The sequence below is a fragment of the Elgaria multicarinata genome, chromosome 8, assembly GCF_023053635.1.
Source record: "Elgaria multicarinata webbii isolate HBS135686 ecotype San Diego chromosome 8, rElgMul1.1.pri, whole genome shotgun sequence".
NCBI classification, from domain to species: domain Eukaryota; kingdom Metazoa; phylum Chordata; class Lepidosauria; order Squamata; family Anguidae; genus Elgaria; species Elgaria multicarinata.
Genome location: NC_086178.1, coordinates 53,404,610 through 53,429,308, shown reverse-complemented (window position 1 = coordinate 53,429,308; position 24,699 = coordinate 53,404,610). Strand labels below are relative to the sequence as shown.

The window sequence follows — 24,699 nt, the reverse complement described above, 5'->3', positions numbered from 1 at the left end:
CATTTTAAAGTTTTAAATATTTTGAATGTTAATTGATCAGCTAACAAGTATCTGTCAACTGAGACATTGTGAAAAGACCAGACTGTTAAATTTTGATGTAGGAAAACCAAGTTCAAATCCCCATTCCACTACGAAATGTCACATCCCAGTCTCCAAATGGAGCGGACCTCCATATGGAGGTATGGTCAGTGGGATTCTACCTTAGGGATCCTAATGACCCCAAACCAGTCTGAGGAAGAGCACTCTGGAAACCACTCAAGAGACTCCTCAATTGAGAAACCAGAATCCATGACTCTGCCATGTGTCCTTCACCTAGGGCCTCTCACTCCCTTATAAGTGCCTGATGAAAAGATTCAGCTGCAGACCACCCAACAATGCCAGAGTAGCAGGCTCCAAACCAGTACCCTGCCCCTGCTACATTCTTGATCAATTAACATGAGGCCAAGTACTTGTCAGTTTGAGACATTTTGTGCAGTGGCTAATTTGCAGCTGGAGTGGGGCTTGGCACTCAATCACTCTGCTTCACTATGAAGATGCTTCTTGTTGAAGCATTCTATTGTTTCCAAGACAGTTATTGTTGGGAATTGTTGGATAGTTGATGCCTCCTGCTGGATAGTCTCGTCCAGTTTTCTTCAACATGTCTTGGTCTCCTAGCTTTGCTGGAACAGGACATGAAACTCAATAGATGACCTTGAGTAAATTGCTAATCTCTCAGACTAATTTATCCATAGCATTTTTGGGAGCTGAAATGTCACGTTCATAGGTTATAAACATAATAACAATGTGTTATTGGATTCATTTGCATGATCAAACAGCCCACTGGCTGCGGAACGTGCAAGTGAGCATTTTGAATATTCAGGCTGTAACTAGGGCTTGTTGTGTCATCGAAACCAAACGGGTGGGTTTTGCAGGAGTTAAACAACCGTCACAGAACACATGGCCTGTTTTAGGGTTATGCACAACCTGATGAATTTTCAGGATTGTGCTCAAAGGTGCCTTGATTTGTTGTGGCTTAAATAAGTCATGCTGAGTCAGGGTGATTGTGCAAACATATTCATTGAGACAGACAAGACCTACCATAAAAATTTGGAGGAAAGATGGCAAGCAGGGGGAGGGAATGTGCATGAATGTGCACATCCTAAAAAAATGACGAGAATGGGAAAGGGTAAATTGAATGAACCACAAGGAAATAAGGAAAGGAGTTTGTTCAGGGAAAGTAATACAATTACAGTTCTCCAACAAAACATGGGTATTAGTGAGGTCTTGAAGCAGGGAAGGGATGTTTTGGATTAAAACATTGAAAGGGAGCTTCCCCTTAACTATCCATTGGACAATGTAGCTTATTTTAATTGATTACATATAGTGCAATGCCTTTATTAAGCCAATTGAAAAATCACAAACAACATGCAAGCTTTCGAGATCTCCAGATCTCTTCATCACGCAAGGTCTTTCAAACAGCAGGATGGCTGCTTTTTATAACATCTTACCTGATGAAAATGTTGAAAACTTGCACAACTTTTGTGATCTTTGAGTTGACCCAACAAAGGCATTACACTATATGGATTTTGGATTTTTTCTTGAGGCCAACACGGCTGTGTTTGTTTTCAATTACATGAGAAATTCTTTAGATGTCTTATATTTTGGCATTTAGCAAACTTTAATTGCTTGATTTTGCTGTAATTTTTTCTAGATCTTTCAAAACATCAGTCACCATGGCCACAGAAATTGGCTCACCGCCGCGGTTTTTCCATATGCCAAGGTTTCAGCACCAGGCTCCTCGGCAACTGTTCTATAAGAGACCCGATGTTGCTCAGCAGCAAGCAATGCAACAGCTCACTTTTGATGGAAAACGTATGAGAAAAGCTGTGAACCGAAAAACTATAGACTATAATCCTTCTGTAATCAAATATTTGGAGGTATGTTCAGAACTTGTTCCACATGTGTCTGCAATTGTTAGTGGTTTTAGATTCTCTCTGAGACTTAATAAGCATGCAATAAATGATAGAGATTGTGCTGAATGTTTTGTGAAGTAACTTAATTTTCATGAGTAGGGGGAAAGAACCTAGCTTGAAATGCTAGTATTGAAACAAACTCAGAAAGGGGACTGATTGTTTTATCAGTTCTGAGCCATTTCTTACTACACATAAAAAAGGTCACACCAAAAAATGTTTTGGAAAGATGGCAAAAAGTATTCTTATTTTCACCCCCTGCAATCACCAGCTCATCTTTCATCCCAGCCAAACAAATCTGGGGGGAAAGCAGGATCTGGAACTGTTATTCCCCTCTATCCCACCTATGAGAGGCTAATTTCCCCATTTCACTAATGGGACAGGTAAGATAGAAAAAGATTTAACTGTGCTGTGATCTCCCTGGCGAGTGTTTCAAGATTTGAGTATAAGATGAAATCTTATTTCCCCGAAGCCTTGCTCAAACTGGTGCTATTTTGGTAGCAAGTTTTGAAAAGGAAGGAAGGAATGTTTTCTGGGGCCCTAGATTCTAGTGTTGCACTGTTTGGAAGAACATTGCCAGCTGCTTCTACTAAGCATTCACACTTAAGTAAAATGAAATGCTTCCCCTTTCCCACAAATAACTTTACCCCGGAAGAGCAGATAGCAGACACTGTTTCTCAATTGCTCCAAACTAGCCAGTGCTCTATAGCCAACAATACTGATCAAAATGTTTTCTCTTTCCAGAATAGAGTATGGCAAAGAGACCAACAGGATATGCGGGCAATTCAGCCTGATGGAGGATATTATAATGATGTAAGTTCACATTTTTATTTGGAGCTCTGAACAATTCAACATTATTCCTGAAAGAATGAAGAATATGGTATAAAATGTAATTTGTCCCTTTAACTGTGGGAGATGAGAATAATGGTGTGAATTTGTGCTAAAGGAACTTAATTTGGCACATGTGTCTAAAAGAAAGTGATAGTACTTGAATTCATTTCGATGTCTTCTGATGTGCTGAGTAGGTCTAAAGCCCTAGGCTTGGATTCAAAGATCCCACAACATGATCAGAAGACACTTTGGTTTATGTGTGCATATGTGTTAACAGGTATCTCACTCCTGTGCCTCCCTGAAAAGTTGCTCTGGAGGATTCCACATATCCTCTGGACCTAGGTTTAAAGGGGTTGGGGATAGAAGGACTACAGTTATGGTAAGGAGGAATTGGAAACACACAGATAACCCTTATGAAAGTAGACATGTTTTCTGTTGGCACAGTGGGATCTCTGGATCCAAGCCAGTATGATGCTTGGTGTGCTGAATATATAGTGCAGGGTCTCCCAAAAAGTTGGGCTTGTTTGTAGCCTTACACCTTCCAGAACAAAAGCTTACAAACCAAATTATTGTTTGGGAGGATTATTTGACTTTCATTAAGTACAAGCTAACCTTTTTTTCCCCCTCCTCTCTTCTAGCTGGTCCCACCAATAGGGATGTTGAACAATCCTATGAATGCTGTTACAACAAAATTTGTTAGGACATCTACCAATAAAGTAAAATGTCCAGTTTTCGTTGTTAGGGTAAGTGTGGTGTTACACTCCATATCATTGTGTCAGATTGTCTAGAATTGAGTGTCTCAGAGCCTGTTCAGAAGGCACTCTAAGCCGTAGTTAGGCCACTAATTCTTTTGCAGCAAATAGTGAGCATGTTTAAACCATATTTATGTAGCCACCAATATTAGGAATGGTTCACACGACATGCTAAGCCATAATGTTTAGCTCAAAATGCTTAACCACCATGGCTTAGAGTGTCATCTGAACAGGATCACTGTAGTAACTCCCCCCCCCCCCCCCAAAAAAGCTGGGATGGTAGTTTTGCTGTTGCATAGTAGTGGACAGAACATATTTCCTCTAGTATCCAAAGCACTGGAAATAGCACATGGGATAAAGTATAAAGTATTTGTGAGTGGTTATTGTAAGTAAAAACCAACATTGAGAAGGCTGAAAAGTAAAATTTCGCTGATTCCATATTGTCTATCCTTGCAATCAACTCCGCAGTAGTGTTACAAGGTGTGTTCTAATTCAGTTTTAATTGATGTTTGCTCTTACAGTGGACTCCTGAAGGGAGACGCTTAGTTACTGGGGCTTCTAGCGGAGAATTCACCTTATGGAATGGGCTTACTTTCAACTTTGAAACAATATTACAGGTAAATCACTATAGAAGGTGTCTGATTTTTAATTCTACCGGTAGTATCTGATTTCATTCCGTTGTAAGTGCATGAGGAACAGGATAGGGAGTCAGAGCCGTTTCAAACTTTTTAATTTTTTAATTTTTTTAGTTATTGAGATTTTGGACAATTTATTTAAATCTTGGTTCCCCAACAGGCTTGCTACCCCTCCTGATATTTATTTGTTGTTGGTTTTAATTAAATGTTAAGTGGGATCTGACATGTTGTGAAGATGGCCTCCAGTGCCGTCTTTATTTCCAAAAAATGCTTCTGGAGCCCACATGGTTAGCTGTCCCTGCCCCCATCAAATGAAGCTGGTGGCTCATAGGGAATATCCTTTGGGTCAAGAAGAAGTCTTTTGCCTGTATTGTGCATGTATGTGTATGTGTTTGCATGTTTGAAGAAGAGGTGTACTAGCTGGCTGATTGGTTTGTTTTTGGTGTGATATGTGTTTTACCTTGGTTTAGTGTGTGTTTGGTTTGTGTATTTTGCCTGGTCTTCTGTGTGTGTGTGTGTGTGTGTGTGTGATTTGTGTGGATGTTTTGCCTATGGATGGATGTTTCTCTCTGAGCATCACCAATTTTCCTTCTGTGAAATGGGTACTGGAGCACAAAGCTGTGGTTTTATGTTTTGAAACCCAGACCCCACCTCTGCCTCTGGGCAAGTTAGTTATCTTTTAGCCTTACCAATTTGACTTCTGGAAAATGGATGTTTTGTGACTTGCCAGACCCACCATGTTAGCCATTTTGTGAATGGGTAAACTTCTTTGTGGCAGCCATTTTGTGAGAACAGCACAACACTCTCAAAATTCTAAGTCTATCCACCAGGCCAAAAAGGGTTGGGAACTCCTGTTTTAAATACGTTCATTTTTGTCCTTCACTAATAAGAGAGACTACTCCTTTCTGCTTACAGAGTAGATGGTGATAATAAAAACACGTTTGGCTACAAAATACTAGCTATGTTAAGTAATATTTATTGCAGTGCTACTGAAGTTGTGATAATAGCCCCCACCAAAAAAAATGTGTATGTTCACATATATTCCATTTTTTCATTCTTACATTTACCAGTGTTACTTTTGATAAGAGTTTTTCTAGTTTCAGTGAGGTGATAATGCTTGAGATTACTTGAACACTCTCATTAGAAGTCGTCCTTTCTTTCTGACTTTGCAGGCTCATGACAGTCCAGTAAGGGCTATGACTTGGTCACACAATGACATGTGGATGTTGACAGCAGACCATGGGGGATATGTGAAGTACTGGCAATCCAACATGAACAACGTCAAGATGTTCCAGGCACATAAGGAGGCGATTAGAGAGGCCAGGTTTATACACAATATACCATTTTCTGTAGTTCCTATTTCCATGATTAGATTGTTCTCTGAGTGTATTCTGGGTGCAGACATGCATGGGTGTTGTCAGATTCTGGGAAATGTCCTGCACCACGTAAACATGTTTTCTTTTGTTTCCACAATTTCATGGATTTGCTGGCATTTCTCTGAAATAGTGTTGTCCCAGTATCTGCCTCTGCAATATGTTAGAGATGTATTTGTCTGCCGCATTTTGCACTGGTATTGGTTTCTTTTATATATGGTCACAATGTGTATCAGTTATTCTTTTTTTTATGCTCACTGTGTAAGATGACAATTTCATTCCAAATAAAGAATTCAGACTTTAATAATATAATTGAATAAAATATAATCCAGAAATAAAACAGCTGCATAGTTCTCACAACATAAAAAGCTGAATAAAGTGAAGAACTGCTTGGCTTGGTGAGGCCAAGATGTCCAGTAGCATGAAGGACCCACACAGATTTCCACATCCAGAAGTCACGTTTAATATTGAATGGGTTCTTCAAGTTTGGAATCTAAAGCTGACAAGACAACTTTAGGACATCTTCCTGGTTCACTGTCAATACTCCAACTGTGCAAATGTATACTTGCTATAGAAAGTGAAGTGATATTTCGTTGCTGAGAACCCTTTGAAGAATGCTTATAGTCTAAGCAAGGGATATAAGTAAAGGAAATCTATTTTATTAAAGTGTGCCTGAAGAAGAACTGCAGAAGCAAACTAAATCTACAGTAGCGTTTCCTCAGGTTTTGGTGCTGTCCATTGGGGAAGAAGATTCACTACCACAGAAGCACTTTCCACTGAGTTTGCCATTTCCCCTCTTTATTCAGGATTTCCTGGCAAAGTTTAGCAAGTGATTTTATATAGATGTACACTAGTGTAGCTGTGAACTAGATTGCTCCAAAGTTTTTCTCACACACAAAGTTCCAGGAATTTCAAGGGGACTGCTGTCTGAATAATCTTCACTTATCAGAAAGGAAGTGGCTGCCCATCTATAACTGGTGATGGTCTAACCAAAGCATAATATAGCTCCATAAGCAACTACTACCCATCTCTTCATATTTTATATTAAGCTTCACAAGTCATGAAGCATCTTCCATGATTCTAGTATTTTACTAGCATGGCAAATCTTCTCTTAATACTTTTTTTTGTGGGTGGGTGGGGGCAGGGTATGTAGGCCATACATGATTATTATTTTTTAAACTCATCAAGTACTTGCAGTTGTCCCCGCCCCATTTCTTTTATTACAAGAACTCTGTGGATGAAGAAGAAATATACCTAGTATTAACTCTCCTGGGGTTGCTTCTTCCGTACTTCTTTCAGAAGCATGAAATGCCTGCTTTTGTCGATTTCACATTTTATACAGATATTTTAGAGAAAGTGCAGACCCATTCAACCATGAGTGGAACAGGACACAGTGTAAGTTCTGCAGAAGATGTCTCCATTGGGTTGGGGAACAGAATGCAGAAATAAGAACTTTACTCCATGGAGGTACATAGCAGAACTCTGTTATGCAAATGAACTGAATTATGCCAACAGGATGAAGTATAATTTCTGGGCACAATGCATTCAGATGCTTCCATCAGTTTATATTAACACTTGACCTAAATTTTGCCCTGTCTTGAGAAGTTTAGATGATCTGTTAAATGCTGACTTCTTTCCCCTGCTGTGTGTCTTCATGTAACAGTTTCTCACCCACGGATAATAAATTTGCTACATGCTCTGATGACGGCACTGTTAGAATCTGGGACTTTCTACGTTGCCATGAGGAGAGAATTCTTCGAGGTACGTGTACAAAAAAGTACTGATTGGGATATGTCAGAAGGGGAAAACTCTTTGTAACTGCCCACATAAGAGCTGTACAAACATCTCTCCACTCTGGCTCCCCTTCTTTAATCCTCCAAGCAGTTGTATCACAAGGATTTCAGAACTCCATTAGTTGTTGCTGTTTATGACCTGTTTAAATTGCTTTTAGTATTGGATAAGTGTGTATTATGGCTATTCCCTACTCCTAGCATTGGTAAAGTGTCTGTACGAAAGCTGAACGCTAAGTCTTGTGTTCTCGTTCCAGTATACAATGGCTGTAATGAGTTATGCCAGAAACACTCACTTGAGGAGAAAGCGGTTTTCCTAATCAAAGAATAACTTGTTGACACTATCCATTTTCATTTGCTTGCCTTTTGAATATGTTAGATTATACCACCATATGGACAATACAGCTTTTCAGCAAATAAATAACACATTAACACACCATACTTGGAATCCTCTGACTTCCCAATTTGTGCAGTCACAACACAGTTTAGGGAATAAGTTGCTATTTCTCATTATTAGCACAAAGATAAATGATTGCTTTTCTCTGAAGAAATAAAGTTGTCAGAATATATGTTTAGAACTAACAAGGATGGGAAAATATACTGGACAGAGAAGATTAAAGTCGTAGCAATACTGCTTTCATTTTCATTATCACATGGCGTATTAGCGTTTATTAATCTTATAGGGAAATATACTTTAAGTGGAATTCTAACTTAGCTTTGGAGCCTGAATTGTCATGGTCAGTACAGAAGATAAACAACATCAAACATTTTGAGCCTATTAATACTTCCAGCAAGTAAAAATGTCCTTTTGCTTTGGGTTTGACTTTTGATACATCTTCAAATAGCTTAGGTGTGAAGAAATGCTGAACTGTGGACATCGTTTACTTGGATTTTCAAAAGGCTTTTGGTAAAGTCCCCCACCAAAGACTCCTGAATAAACTTAGTAGACATGGAATAAGAGGAGAGGTCCTCTTATGATTATTATTATTATTATTATTTATTTATTTATTTATTTATTTATATAGCACCATCAATGTACATGGTGCTGTACAGAGTAAAACAGAAAATCGCAAGACCCTGCGATGGAGGGAAGTAAATAGTGGGGTCCCACAGGGATCGGTATTGGGACCAATTCTTTTCAACTTGTTCATAAATGATCTGGAATTAAGAGTGAGCAGTGAAGTGGCCAAGTTTGCTGACAATCCCAAATTATTAAAACACAAAGGGATTGTGAAGAGCTCCAAATGGATCTCTCCAAACTGGGAGAGTGGGCATCCGAATGGCAGATGTGGTTCAATGTAAGTAAGTCTAAGGTGATGTACGTTGGGGCCAAAAAAAACCCAACTTGAAGTATAACCTAACGGGATCTGAGCTGGTGGTGACCGATCAAGAAAGAGATCTTAGGATTGTGGTGGACAGCTCGATGAAAATGTCCACCCAGTGTGCGGCCACTGTAAAGAAGACAAACTCCATGTTAGGCATTATAATAAAAGGAATTCGGAATAAAACAGCCAGTATCATACTGCCCTTATACAAATCTATGGTGCGACCACACTTAGAATACTGTGTACAGTTCTGGTCACCACACCTAAAAAATGATATTATAGCGCAGGAAAAAGTGCAGAAAAGGACAACTAAAAAGATTAAGGGGCTGGAGCATCTCCCCTATGAGGGAAGGTTACATCAACTAGGATTGTTTAGCTTCTAAACAAGAGACATGATAAAGGTGTACAAAATTATGCATGGTATGGAGAATGTGGATAGGGAGAGATTTTTCTCCCTTTCTCAATACTAGAACCCGGGGTCATCCCATGAAGCTGATTGGTGGGAGATCCAGGACAAATAACAGGAAGTACTTCTTCACACAGCGCATAGTTAAATTATGGAACTCACTACCACAAGATGTAGTGATGACTTTAAAAGGGGGTTGAATAAATTCCTGGAGGCAAAGGCTATCAATGGCTACCAGCCCTGATGGTTGTGTGCTATCTCCAGTATTTGAGGCAGTAAGCCTGTGTGCACCAGTTGCTGGGGAACCTTGGTGGGAGGGTGCTGTTGCACCATGTCCTGCCAGTGGCTGGTTGGCCACTGTGTGAACAGAGTTCTGGACTAGATGGACCCTAGGTCTGATCCAGCATGGCACTTGTTACGTTCTTAACAAACTATTCTTGAGCTTCTGGGAAGTGCTCCTGTAGTGCGTCAAGAAATAGAAACCATTTTCAAGAAACGTTTATTAGAAGTTCTGTCTACAATATTCCCTGCAATGTCTAGTTTTCTTAGATTTCACTCACACAGATTCTAGACACTGACCTTCGTGTGTCTTTTTTTTATAGGTCATGCGTGTACTACCTTTATTTGTCATATAAAACTGAAGCAAAGAGAATACTTGGGCTAAATTTTATTCAGTTACAATCCCACTAAACACTTCTTTCATACTTAAAAACAGCTTGGGGCAGTATACCACTTTCATTTTTATTTATTTACAATATTTACTTTGTAAATAAATAAATTTACAAAATTCAGAATAAAATAAGAATAAAACCATATTAAAAGTGCATTTTTAAAAGAAAAAAGTGCAAAATAAACCACGGCTGGTCGTTTAGGGAAGGCTTCCTGGAACAACGACATTTTCAGGAGGCGCCAGAAAGAGCACAAAGTTGGCGCCTGCGTAACCTCCAAAGTCAGGGAATTCCATAGGATGGAGGCCACCACAGATGATATTATGCCCATATGTTTCCTTGTCTATTTGGCGTTTGATGTAGTATTCTATGTTAAAACTAGATTTTAGTATTTCTGTATAGCAGCCTTATTCTATGCATGTTAACTAATAAGTTCAACTGAGTTCAATAGGACTTAATAAGTAATTGCGCATAAAACTGAAGCCTAAAGATTTTGATATGCTTTTCTGTTTGCACCTGAGGCAGAGCAATTTCCATTGACTCTCCCAACCATTTGCAGACTACTGTACCATGTTGCTCACCATTCTCAAGGGACTCCCCATGGAAAGAGCTCTGTTAATGAAAAAATAACCTGTGTTTATTACAAAGTGTATCTTGGTATTTTTATATGGAAGTCCCTTTGAGTGCAGTAGGACTTATTCCCATGTAAATATGTAGAGATTCCAGCTTTAGAATCTTGGAATGTTGTCAATTTAAGGGATGATAGGAATGGATATAATTCTTAATGAGCAAAAAGAACAAAAATACACTTTTCATCCTGCCCCTTCCCACAAGTTGCTGGAAAAGATTAATCTTGGTACAGGTGACTCGATGGCCTTGTAGGCCCCTTCCAACTCTGCTATTCTAGGTCTACCTTCATATTCGAAATACACAAAACCTTTGAACATTGTTTAGGAACATTGGTAGGAAAATTTCAATGTCTTTAAAACGTCTCATTCCACCATCTCAACTTACTTAAAGATGGTATAGTTCTATTTATACAGGCATCAAAAGTCTGTTCTCCTTAGTTGTCACTATCTAGTGGCCCAGAGCATTAGGGCACTTTCCTCACTGGTAAACAGTAGAAGGAGAACTCACATGTAAGCAAATTCTGTTATGGATTGTATATTGGTGTGTGCCTAAGTGTACTTACTCAGAAGTAACTCCCATTCAGCTCAATAGAATTTATGCATTAGTAGATGTGCTGAGAATTAGGTTTACCATGGAAAATTACTCCACAGCCAAACATCCTACAGAACTCCGCTCTATTTAGTTTTGTTCCTACAAATCAGGGGTGGGCAACTTGTGGCCCTCCAGATGTGTTGGTCTACAACTTCTATCATCCCTCACCATTGGCTACGCTGACTAAGCCTGAAGGGAGGTGTAGACCAAAATGTATTTTTTTGGGGGGAGCACAAGTTGCCTACCCCTGCTGTAGACGAAATGATTGATACTGATGGTGTACTCTGGCAGACCCCTTTTCCAAATACTTTGGCTAATGTTTTAAGATATTGAAGTTCACCTTATCAACTAGCCTATAACTTGTAGAATTCCTTAATGCATTTATCTTTTTTTCTATAAACAGTGCTGTGGTTTAGTCTGCATAACACTCTTTCTGAAGCTGCCAACAAATCACGTGTATTAGAAGCCATAAGATCCTTATAATTATTCATTCTGATACCTCATGTATTATTATTATTATTATTATTTATTTATTTATTTATATAGCACCATCAATGTACATGGTGCTGTACAGAGTAAAACAGTAAATAGCAAGACCCTGCCGCATAAGCTTACATTCTAATAAAACCATAATAAAACAATAAGGAAGGGAAGAGAAAGCAAACAGGCACTGGGTAGGGTAAAACTAACAGTATAAAGTCAGAACAAAATCAAGTTTTAAAAGCTTTAGGAAAAAGAAAAGTTTTTAGCTGAGCTTTAAAAGCTGCGGTTGAACTTGTAGTTCTCAAATGTTCTGGAAGAGCGTTCCAGACATAAGGGGCAGCAGAAGAAAATGGACGAAGCCGAGCAAGGGAAGTAGAGACCCTTGGGCAGGCGAGAAACATGGCATCAGAGGAGCGAAGAGCACGAGCGGGGCAGTAGTGTGAGATGAGAGAGGAGAGATAGGAAGGAGCTAGACAGTGAAAAGCTTTGTAGGTCAACAGGAGAAGTTTATATTGGATTCTGAAGTGAATTGGAAGGCAATGAAGAGATTTCAGAAGTGGAGTTACATGGTCAGAGCGGCGAGCCAAGAAGATTATCTTAGCAGCAGAGTGGTGAACAGAAACCAACGGACTGATGTGAGAAGAAGGAAGGCCAGTGAGAAGAAGGTTGCAGTAGTCCAACCGAGAAATAACCAATGCATGAACAAGAGTCTTGGCAGAAGAGACAGACAAAAATGATCAAATCCTGGCAATATTATACAGAAAAAAACGACAGGATTTAGCTACTGCCTCAATATGAGGAATAAAGGAGAGCGAGGAATCAAATATAAAGCCAAGACTACGAGCTTCCTTGACTGGAGTAAGCGTAACATCATTGACAGTAAGAGAGAATGAGGGATGAGGAGAAGGTTTAGGAGGAAAAACAAGCAATTCAGTCTTTGCCATATTAAGTTTCAAACGACGATGAAGCAACCAAGCTGAGATATCTGAAAGACATGCCGAGATACGATCGTGAACATCAGGAGAAAGATCCGGAGATGAAAGATATAATTGTGTATCATCGGCATACAGATGATATTGGAGGCCATGAGATTGAATAAGATTACCCAAGGGCAACATGTATAAAGAAAACAACAACAAACCAAGCACCGAGCCTTGGGGAACCCCTACTGAAAGAGGAAAAGAAGAAGACGAGCTGCCACTAGCCAACACGCTGAAAGAGCGACCCGCTAGATAGGAGGCAAACCAGTTATAGACAGAGCCACAAAATCCAAGGTCATGAAGGGAATCTAAAAGAAGATCATGATCAACCGTGTCAAAGGCTGCAGTTAGATCAAGGAGAATAAGAACGGAATAATGGCCTTTAGACTTGGCAGTAAGAAGATCATTGGTAATCTTAGTAAGGGCTGTTTAAGTGGAATGCAAAGGACGGAATCATGTCTTGTATTGAGATTCCCAGTGCCTGGTTCAAAACCATTTTGTGGATCTGCTTTGCATGTGAATTGCAGTTCAGAGCTAGAGCAATATCAGTACTAGATAAAATTAAAATGGGAGAAGGCAAAGTGCAGAGATGTAGGAAGTTAGAATAAAAATGAAAGTTCATAACATTGCATGGACCAGATAGAAAGGTATGGTCATCTTGACTATCTTAAAGATAATCACTGTTGACGAAATTGAAGCTTCAAAGTAAGGCATCCTTAGTATTGTCTGCCTTTGACAAATTGCTTTTATTATATTGTTGGAAATTGCCTTGACAACTGTTTCTCTTGACTTTTTATTCAAAAGCATTCTCTCATGTAATATCTATATCATTTTCAATATATATATATATATATATATATATATATATATATATACCATTTTACACCAGCTTAGAAAAAGCAATTAAGCTGATGATAAGAGTGATCATGCTGCCTATGAGAGTAATAGTAGATCTTTGTAGCAAAACGTCTTAAGGATCTGTTCATGTTTTGAAACCCCAAACATGCTGGTTAGTGTTGTTTCTACTATCTAGAAATCTTCAGTTGCTGACAAAAACTTACTGTAAGACATTCTTACTGCTTCCTTATATTTCAGAGTTGATTAGGAAGTTCTGTAAATACATCCTGATGATCTACAGCAGCCGTGTGATTCTTCAGAAGATTATCAGTGATATAATCAGTGATAGCAGATAAGCTTTGTTGAAATACATTTTTTTAAAAAATACACTTGCCATTTATTTTTCCCTGAAGAGGTTTGTTTTAGATCTCACTATCAGTTCATACAAGGCAATGGTGATACCCGACAGGCCTGTGCTAGACCACTTCCAAGAAAACAGCAGGGCACAGTGGCTCCTTGGCAGACAAGTCAATGTGGAAGGAGTTACCTAAAGTTAGAAAGTTTGAAAACAATAAAATGAAAGGATGTTGTACCATCCTCATAATTACACTAATGGGTAGAAATTAGATAAGCAAAAAATTAGATAGATCTACAGGTAAATCTCTGGGTGATCTGCTATTGATCAGCAATGATCTCTGTCTCCTAGTTGCTGAACAACAAATTAACACACCCACACACTTATATTGCTAAGATAAAGTAATCGGGGTAACGAGAAATTGATTTTTGTGTGGAAAAACTGGGCTCAGTGAAATTCTGGTAATCAAAACAAATTCCTGGGCTTAGAATTCCTTAATTCTAAGTGTCTTTTGTGCCTGGTAGTTGATTACAGGTTTCTATAAGGAATCATAGAATAGCAGAGTTGGAAGGGGCCTACAAGGCCATCGAGTCCAACCCCCTGCTCAATGCAGGAATCCACCCTAAAGCATCCCTGACAGATGGTTGTCCAGCTGCCTCTTAGGAAATTAAGTAGATCCTGCAAAACTGAAGTCTGCCCACTCATGCATGAGTGAATATAAAGAAATGCATCCTACAGGGACTACATTTGGGAAGATCATAAATTACACAAGTCATATTGAGATATAGAATGATATTCTTATTAATGGTGGACACTCTGTTAGTTCGCCCAGAGAGCTTGAAAAAGCAGAAACATTTCTTACAGACTCTTTCTGCTTCGAACAGATGTGAATTCTGAGGCTCTGTGTAAAATAATACAGTGTAGCATTACATATTTTTTTCATGTGCCTGCTTTGTAGGCAAAATCACGAGTTTGGCATGACTTGAGGCACATTAGTTTGAATTTGGGGCAAGAAAAGCTCAGCTTTATCCTTCAAGCTGGGTTCACAACACAGTAACACAGTGCATTTTCCGTAAGGTGGTTTATCAAGTTGTCTGAACACAGTTCTTTTTCAGCGGTATGGGTTATAGTCTTGTCTGAAGTCAGTATTTTTTCCACAGGGTGGGTTATCGTGTTGTCTAAACGCTGTTTTCTGCAGGGTTGCTCATTAATCATGCAGTGTGGTTTATTAACCACCCTGAACAACCCAACAACAAGCCACATGTTCTCAAGGAGGTTTGTTCAAGAAAAGTAAACCATACTATATGGTTAACAAACCACCCTGTGAAAAATGCACTGTGTTCAGACAACACGATAACTCATGATAGGATAGCGTGCTGTGTGAATCCAGCCTTTATGTATCTATTTGACTAGGCATTGCCCTCCAGGGCAAAGACTGAATGGCCTAGTTTGGACAATAGTTTTATGAAGCTGTGAATGAGTATTGGGGATAAGCACTCCTTGCCTCCCTGCTTCATATGCTGGCCATGGTACTGAGACCATGGCTTGTTTTACGCCAGAGTTTCTTGTTACGTCCAAAACAAGAACTCTGGCTTGATGTTAGTTAACAAAGCAGGGAAATAAACCATGGTTATGAAGCCTCAAATGATGGTCTGAATCATGCCAATATGTACCAATGTAGGAAATTGGTAGCAAAGTGGACCACTGTAGATGAATACCTGTTGGAAGAAATTGAGATTGTTGCAAGTTGGAAACAATTTTCCACTGAGGTAACGGTGCCAGATACCCTCAGCGGTTTTCTGGCTTTTAAAGGCATCTATCTCTTGACTCTCATTCCTTGATACTTCTGATACCCTTTGCCCAACCTTCCTTTTTTGGATAAAGTTATGAAGCAAGTAGCTGTGTCAGAATTTCAGACGCACCAATATGCCATGGAATTCTTGCTCCTGCACCTATTCCCATTTGAGTTCCAAGCTTGGCATGATAAAGAGACTTGCCTTGCAGCCGTGGCCAGCTGTCTACATTGGAAGAACGACGAGTATACTGTTTAGCTTTGGCATCTCTCCATGGTCTTTGATACCATTAATGAGGTGTTAATGATGAGACTGTGGATCTAGATAGTGCTTGCAAGATCATGTTCCAAAGGTAGTACTACCCTCTAGTAGGAGGATCCCAAATAATGTTGATACTCCAGTTTCTTCAGGACTTTCTAAAGGGGGATCTTCTCCTTTTATTATCATTCAGACTTACAGTCTTTAGAACTCCAGGTAGAAATACTTCCAACTTGCTGTTTTTAATTTGTAAAACTAAATTATGAGTCTTCATAAGAGATTATTTCTTTTAATGTGTGTGACTGTGGCCTTATGATCTGCAGGGGCAATCTGTTAATTGTATGCTTTGGGCAGAAGGTGTGTTGTTGGGTAGGTCCACACGTTACAGGAAGGATCAAAGTGGCTATTCAAGTGGGAACTATTTAAGTTCATTCATCTGCACCCAGGTGAGGTTAAATTTCCCTTTCCCATGTTATCCTGAAAGTGTAAAACCAAGATATGTGGGGCCACAGCAGTATATCATAGAGTCACAGTACAAGTTTCCCTTTCATGCATTCTGAAAGTAAACCTGTGAGTTGGGACGTACAGAGAGATATTCTTGGTAGCTTTTTTCTGACTGTCTGAGCTTTTGGATACAGAGGAAAACATTTTTGTTTAAGCAGACATTGCATGTATAGAGATACAGGTTTAGCTGAGTATTTTGGTTGTCTGTTTACCAGTTTCTTTCAACAACGGGAACTGGTAGAAAGTACTCCTCTCCCCAATGCAATCTGCATATTCAGACTCAGTGACAAATCCTAAATGTAGCGAGCTAGAGTAACCACTTGGAGCCAAAACGTCATCAATGAGTCCCAACCCCCTCTAAGTTGCAAGGCCTGCCAATCAACGTGTGCAGTCTTGGCTAGATTTGTTGACTCATTTAAAGTCCCCAGAGACTGGTAGCCCAGAGACTGTTGGTCCTGAACCAGATAGAAATAGAGCTGGATCTCATAAGCCCCCCATTGGCATCATCCAGCATTGTATCTGCTGTTCAGAAACTTCTTATGCACATTGAACAGGAGTGGAGAGAGAACTGAACCCCACAATAAACATCCTAGGGCAAGATAGTGCAATTTCCCATCAACACTTTCGGATATTTCTTCTAAGAATGAGCAAAATGTTTCTTACTTTTCATTTGCCATTTCTATTGGCTATCTCTTCTGAAGAGAATAATTTTTTTGAAGTGCATTTGGATATGGAATTAAGTCTTTGTGTATCCATAGGAGTTGTTGCTACTTGTCAAACATTGCAATGCTCTTTCTTTGCCTTCATTCATATGGCCATACAACAACATGAAAGTTGAACCAAGGCTGAGCTTTACATTTTTTATTCTTTTAAATTACTTCTGATGTGACAGTTGTGGCAGAAGAAAATGTGGTTGCTGTCAAAGACTAAGCAGGTTGAAATCATAATCTGGTTCAACAGCAATTATAAATTATTGAACCATATATTGCACCTTTAATTTAATGGCTTTAAATTCTACTAGGCTTGAACTATTGAGAACTATATGGCTGGCTTTGGGCTAAATTATACCATGTTGCAGTGGATACAATCCCATGTGATTGGACATTTCCAGGTAGTGGTGGTGGGATTTCAGTTCTGTCCCATGGCCATTGGTTAATGGGATTCCACAGTGATCAATTCTTTCCCCCATGATATTCAACCTCTACATGAAACAACTAAGAGAGGTCATTTGGGATTTTCAGTTGCGTACTAGCAACATGCTCGCAGCACCCAGCTCTATTGATATTTTTCAACCAATGCTAAGGGGCCTGTGGAAGTCCTGAATCAGTGTTGGAATGCAATAATGAATTGGATCTACAGAAGACAAGTAATGAAAGTCAGTAGATAACCTGATTGGGGCATCAAAATACAGCCTGTTCTGGATGGGTTGTATTCCTTTGAAGGACCAGTCATAGATATGTTGGGGTGGGGGTTGTGCCTGTTCCAGCATTGTACCTATTATAGCTAGGTATGCTTTTGCCCAGCTGCAGCTGGTGCCCCATTTGCATCCCTTACCAGAAAATAACCATATTTAACCATAGTTAAGCATGTCTTAGGCCACAGCTAGACCTAAGGTTTATCCCTGGATTGTCCAGGGGTCAAATCTGTTCATCTAGGTGACACACAGGGGATCCAGTGCTCAGGCAGGGGCGAACCCTGAATGATCCCAGGATAAAACTTAGGTCTAGCTATGGCCCTAGTCACATCCAAATTAGATTACTGTAACATGCTCCACAATGAGCTGTCCTTGAAGAGTGTCTGTGTAATTAGTGCAAAATGCAGTGTGCACAGAGCATTCTCTGGCACTTCCTATTCAAATCACATTATACCAATCTAGTTCCATATACACTGGCTTTTTGTTTGTCTCCCAGCCCAATTCATTGCGGTGGTTTTTACTGATAGAATTCTAAACAGCTTGGGGTCAGGATATGTGATGGACTGCTGACTCTCATAAACCTGCTCAGCAGTTACAGTCTTTATCAGAAGCCTTGCTTTGTGTTCTGCTGCCAAGCAAGGCACTCTTGGCAGAGTCAGGAGACAGGGCTTTTTTAGTGGCAACATCTCAGTTGTGGAACTCCCTTTCTCGGGAAGTTCAACTAGACCTGTCTTTGATGGAGTGTTTTAGGAAGGCAGCCAAGACATCTTTACTCCACCAAGCATTTAAGCATTTTTTAAATTGTGGTTAATCCTTTTCTTTTTATGCTGTTTTTAAAGTAATTTGTTTTAAGTTTTTTATTGTTCTCAGTTTTAATGTATCAAAATGAATGTTTTGGATTGTAAACCACCTTGGGGACTATTTTGAAGACTGAAAGACAGTACATAAATATTTTTATAAATAAAAAAATAGTCTTTCCCCTTTGGATATCCCTTTAATTGAGGAATACCAAAGAATAATTTTAAATCTTGGCAATAAGTGCCATGCAATCTATATAAGTGTATGAATGAAAATGTGTTTATTAGACTGTGTTCTTTTTGTTCAGTGGTAATTATGACCACAAAATGGGGGAAATCTGTAGAGCTGCCCCTTAATTAAAGGTATTTTAGGGCACAATCTGATGCAAGTTGGCAGGACTTCTTTCTGTCTAGACATGCATAGGATTGCACATTTAAATTTGCATATGAATAAACAATTGCTCTGAAGAAAAAGCCTACTTCTTACTTTGTTTTAAATAATGCCCTCAGGTTTCATGGCTAGGTTCCATCTCAGAAGAGACATTTCTCTGTGTTGGAAGCAAAAGGAGAATGCCTCTTCTAAGATGATCCTTGCTATCAATGTTTTTGTAAGTACTTACATGAAAAATATATTTGTGTGTGCCTCAGATTAATCTATTTATTTTATTTATTATTTATTTATTTATTACATTTTTATACCGCCCAATAGCCGAAGCTCTCTGGGCGGTTCACAAAAATTAAAACCATCATAAAACAACCAACAAGTTAAAAAACACAAATACAAAATACAATATAAAAAGCACAACCAGGATAAAACCACGCAGCAAAATTGATATAAGGTTAAAATACAGAGTTAAAACAGTATAATTTAAGTTAAAATTAAGTGTTAAAATACTGAGTGAATAAAAAGGTCTTCAGCTGGCGACGAAAGGAGTACAGTGTAGGCGCCAGGCGGACCTCTCTGGGGAGCTCATTCCACAACCGGGGTGCCACAGCGGAGAAAGCCCTCCTCCTAGTAGCCACCTGCCTCACTTCCTTTGGCAGGGGCTCACGGAGAAGGGCCCCTGTAGATGATCTTACGGTCCGGGTAGGTACATATGGGAGGAGGCGTTCCTTCAAATAACCTGGCCCCAAACCGTTTAGGGCTTTAAATGTTAATACCAGCACTTTGAATCGGGCCCGGACTTGGACTGGCAGCCAATGAAGTTGTAAAAGGACTGGCGTAATATGATCTCGCCAGCCAGTCCCTGCTAGTAAACAGGCTGCCCTGTTTTGTACCAGCTGAAGCTTCCAGACCATTTTCAATGGCAGCCCCACGTATAACGCATTGCAGTAATCCAAATGAGAGGTTATCAGAGCATGGATAACTGTAGCTAGGCTATCACTGTCCAGATAAGGGCGCAGTTGGTATATCAGCCTAAGCTGATAAAAGGTGCTCTTTACCACTGAGTTCACCTGTGCCTCAAGTGACAGTTCTGGATCCAAGAGCACCCCCAAACTACGGACCCGATCCTTTGGGGAGAGTGCAACCCCGTCCAGGACAGGGCAAACATCACCTCGCCGGACAAATGAACCACCCGCTAACAGTACCTCCGTCTTGTCTGGATTGAGTCTCAGTTTGTTAGCCCTCATCCAGTCCATTACCGTGCCCAGGCACTGGTTCAGAACAGTCGCTGCCTCACCTGGGTTTGATGAAAAGGAAAGGTAGAGCTGGGTATCATCCGCATATTGATGACACCTCAGTCCACATCTCCGGATAACCTCCCCCAGCGGCTTCATGTATATGTTAAACAGCATAGGGGATAAAATAGAGCCCTGCGGAACCCCATGGCTTAGGAGCCACGGCACAGAGCAATAATCCCCCAGCACCACCTTCTGGAATTGGCCATCCAAGTAGGAGTGGAACCACTGCAACGCAGTACCTCCAACTCCCAGCTCAGACAACCTATCCAGAAGGATACCATGGTCGATGGTATCGAAGGCCGCTGAGAGGTCTAGGAGAACCAACAGGGTTGCACTCCCCCTGTCCCTCTCCCGACAGAGGTCATCCCACAGGGCAACCAAGGCAGTTTCCGTTCCAAAACCAGGCCTGAAACCCGATTGAAATGGATCTAGATAATCCGTTTCATTCAAGAGTGCCTGGAGTTGTCCTGCAACCACCCGCTCAAGCACCTTGCCCAGGAAAGGGATATTAGCCACCGGCCTGTAGTTGTTAACATCCTCCGGGTCCAGATTAGGCTTCTTCAGGAGTGGTCTAATTACCGCCTCTTTTAAAGAGGCCAGCACCACTCTCTCTCTCAAGGAGGCATTTACAACCTCCTGGACCCAGCCGGCGATCCCTTCCTTATTTGATGTAATGAGCCACGAGGGGCAAGGGTCAAGCACACAGGTGGTCGACCGGACTTGGCCAAGCACCATCTAGCAGTGCATTCCTCGCCCTGCTGTAAGAGAACTCAGATTCTATGTGTATGCAAATACAATACATGTATATAAGCAGAATCTGCATACCTAATGTTTGTACTTGATATGAAGACAGTGTTGAGTTTGGCAGGGGAGGGGCAGTAAATGACTGAAGAAGAAATAAGATAATGGTGGGCAGTTTTGGTTTATGGTTAAGGGAAAGTGACTGAATACTATGAAGGAGCAGCTTATATTTATGCAAGGTCTAGAACTGTACACTGGAAATTCATACTGATGTCACACAAACATTTTCAACATATTTATCAATGAGTTATCTAATTTACTTTTTAAAAATTGGTATTGGCAGGATTCTCTGCCAGTTAAATTGAATGCTACGTGGCACATTCTGTATAAAAGGGCAGAAAACTAATCACATATAGCTCTTATAACATCAGTTAAAAGAGCTATATGTGAGGGAATGTCCTTAGTAGTTGTTTGTTCAACTTTAGTCTGGGCTGTTCTACTTCAGAGTCTTCCATTTTGTTGCATTCCGGAACAAGAAACTGACACTGTACTTTCACGGACCTCTTAGTCAATTATACAGTTCTCTTGATATTCTTTAAAGCATCATCTGAAGTTGAAAACTCTGCCTATAAAGTAAATGGGATGCCTAGATATCTCTGCCTAGAACTGAATTATGTGTTAGGTTCTAAAGTTTTAAGTGTGTGTAATAAATTGAATGCTAGTCCTTTCCCTCTTTCTTTAAGAGCCATGCCTTTGTTCCAACAATGTTCCTTTGAGCTTGTATCCTGCTGTTCCTCCACTTGTAGTCTTAAGTTCATGGTTTGCAATAGTTGGTAGTCTCCAGAAGGACACTTAGGCTGTTGTGCCACAGATGGAGCCATTATAAGTAGCTACAGTTCCGGGACAACCCACAGATCTCAAATGTCTAGATTTGGCACTCTTGCTTAGTTCATTTGTACCATATTGGAATAAAAAACTAGCAATATCTTGAATACAGTAAGCTACCTAATATTTGTGCCATGGAAAATTGCACATTTTAATATATATATATATATATATATATATATATATATATCAGGAGAAAATCAGGAGCATGTTCTCACAAGTGCTCTGTTGCATCTTTTATTGGACTAGTCTTCCAAGTAATGCCACAGGACAGGACTTTTACATTGATTGACTATAAACTATGCACTTACATTTCCAACAAATCAATCATATCTGGCCCACAACCATACTTGGAACTTCAGCAATATTTGTTCCTCTCAACTTGCTCTCAGGCAAATGCCACTAGTCTTCATATATCAAAATGGGCAGCCCCTGGAGTCAACAGTAAACATGGTTCTGTAAAAGATGGGTTGGACTGTGTGCCACATGTGCTCATAAGTACATTTCTTTGCAGCCTGGATTTTGTTAGAATGTTGAGAATCCATCCATCTTAGCCCTCACAGTTGCAGAGTCGTTTGGATTTGCAATTCCAAAATTTCCAGTACACTTGTCAGTTCCAAACAGGTTGCCTACCATGCATAGATTTCATTTTGTTTTGATTTTCCCCAGTGCAAGAAATAAGTGGATTCTATTGTGAATGTGTTAAGGTTTGATTTTTTTGTATGAGTTCTTCATTAGACCCATCCAACTCTTCTGACATAAATCTAAAAGGAACTAGATAAAGCAAGACTAGGTTGACTTATGCAGCTCTTAATCATGCCTTCAAAAAAGCCATATGTCCCTGAACCATGGTTTGATTGTAGATGTTGCTGATGAATCTTAGCAGCATGTCTGAGTAATGGTTTTTAAACCTCTTAATATAAACACTTGTGAGATGAAGTATTCTTGGAGACCAAGAAAGCTCCTAAAAGCTAAATCTGCTGAGCAAAGTGAATAATTTGTAACTGCTTTCTTGCTTCTCTATGCCTTTTGGCATAACAAATTGGAATTAAAAAAAAGTTCAGTTAAGACATCCTTGGGATTTTTGCATTTCATCACCCTGCTGAACAATATGCACCCTTGCATATCACTCACACCAAAACAAACCATTCTGTAATCATTCGGATTGCTACTCTTTACATTTGTTCCAGTTTTACTTCTTCATCCCTGAGGATGACCAAAATTAGGCACATTAACCAAACCAAGTCCTTAATACTACTATGCAGCACTTTGACATCCTCACAGAATATGATATGCTGGACATAGATAAGTATGCTACTTGCCATTGAGTGCTACTATTCATAGAATTTTCTTCCTCTTTAAAACTGACAGGTTACCATCCAGTAGAAAATATATTTTATTCCCTAAGTACCTGACTTTATCGTTCGTGCTGTTGATTTTTTCCCCATTTCCTCCCCCTACCCTCTCTGGTTCTTCCTGCATAACTGTCTGACCTTTAAACAATATTAATAGTATCTCCAAGCTTGATTTTGCCAGCAGGTTTCATCAATGTCCTCCTTCCTTTCCCAAGGGTCACTAAACAGAATGCTGAATAAAATAATTAACATTGATATTTTATTGTATTCTATTGGCAATTTTTAGTGTAGAATGAAAGTTCTTTTCCTTTTTAACGACTTTCTTACCCATCTTACCAAAACTGTTTAAAATGCTTTATGAAACTCTGAGTAGACCAACTGCAATTCAAACAAGATTATTACATGACATGCTCTTTTGTGACTCTCAGAAAAGCAAAGTTCTGAAGTGTTTATCTTAGAAGTGCACAAATAACTGAAATTGACTAAGTTTGCTTCATCGCTAGGAAAAGAGAGGAAATAGTAGCCCAGTCCATATGATCATATCTCAACACAATAAGTAAGATATGATTGAGCCTTTTGCCTATGCATGCAGCACCTTATTTTCTCCATTTGCCAAGCCATGATTAAAACATAAAGTCTCATTAACTACAGTTCCCACCATCTGGACTGGGAAGCTATGGTTACCACCTTCGGAAAAAGCCAATATCTTAAACCATCTTCAAACTAGTTTAGTATCCACCTGGCTTGTTCCAAAGCTGGTAACCATAGTTTCCTAGTTCAGACGAAAGAGGAAGCTATGATTGATGAGATGCTTCCTGGTTTCATTGCTTGTGCTGTAAAGGGATGCATAAGAGGACTGTATGTGTGGGTAAAAGGCTTATTAAGACCTCTCTGTAATTAGAAATAAAGGATATTGCATGACTTACATTGAGGTCCCTATACTTGAAGAAGCTGTAATCGGAATCTTTTAGAAATCTAAAGTAGATATTGACCTAAGGAAAATGATATATAACAATAGCTTCCCACACATCCAAAAGATAACTCGCTGATTGCCTTTCTTACAAATTTAAACTGATTAAAATATGTTTCTTTCCAAAACTATTGCACTTGTATTTGCAGTTGTAAATTGCACTTGTATTTGCAACACCCTGGTGAGAGAGCACAGAAAACATCCAGTTAATCTTGAAGTTGTAAATTTCTCCTCTGGTATACTCCCATGTTACGTTTATCACCATAGTTTCAAATCCTTCCCAGAAATTATTGAAGTCACAGAACAACTTTTCGCTAGGAAGCATTTTAATTGAGAAATTTAGAAACCCTTCCCAAGTGGGATTATTGCCTTCCCAAGTGAGTTATTTACTTTCAATGCATACCATGTTTTCTCTAGTACTGGATAATCTTTTATATCAGGGGCTTCCTTTTTCTTCAAAGTGAATGAATGAAAATGTGTTATGTTAAATTTTAAGCATGTAGGCTGCCTTATCTACCAATCAGAGACCATTGCAAGAGTATTTTGTATTTACAATGATATATAGGCTAAATCTGAATAAGAATTCCTCATTTAAACATTTATAATAGTGCAATTACTATATCCTTGACTTTTCATCAGGGAAATATCTTTGGGACTCATGAAGGTGTGTTTGTTTTTATAGAAATGTAATTGG

General features: G+C 39.5%; 2 protein-coding genes across 5 annotated transcripts in view; both read left to right on the top strand.

Annotated features, from left to right (window-relative positions):
* WDR33 (WD repeat domain 33) overlaps positions 1-24,699 on the top strand; it is a 71,545-nt gene that overhangs the window by 12,009 nt on the left and 34,837 nt on the right. For 3 of the 4 annotated variants that reach the window (XM_063132438.1, XM_063132437.1, XM_063132439.1), the window contains exons 2-7: positions 1,691-1,916; positions 2,694-2,762; positions 3,419-3,523; positions 4,054-4,149; positions 5,340-5,491; positions 7,204-7,301. In XM_063132438.1, the coding sequence (XP_062988508.1) occupies positions 1,713-1,916; positions 2,694-2,762; positions 3,419-3,523; positions 4,054-4,149; positions 5,340-5,491; positions 7,204-7,301 (724 nt within the window). In that variant the 5' untranslated portion in view covers positions 1,691-1,712. Of the gene's footprint in view, positions 1-1,690; positions 1,917-2,693; positions 2,763-3,418; positions 3,524-4,053; positions 4,150-5,339; positions 5,492-7,203; positions 8,099-24,699 lie in introns of those variants that run through there. The other variant, XM_063132440.1, reaches the window with a different exon arrangement.
* AMMECR1L (AMMECR1 like) overlaps positions 1-24,699 on the top strand; it is an 82,695-nt gene that overhangs the window by 50,800 nt on the left and 7,196 nt on the right. The window lies entirely within an intron of this gene.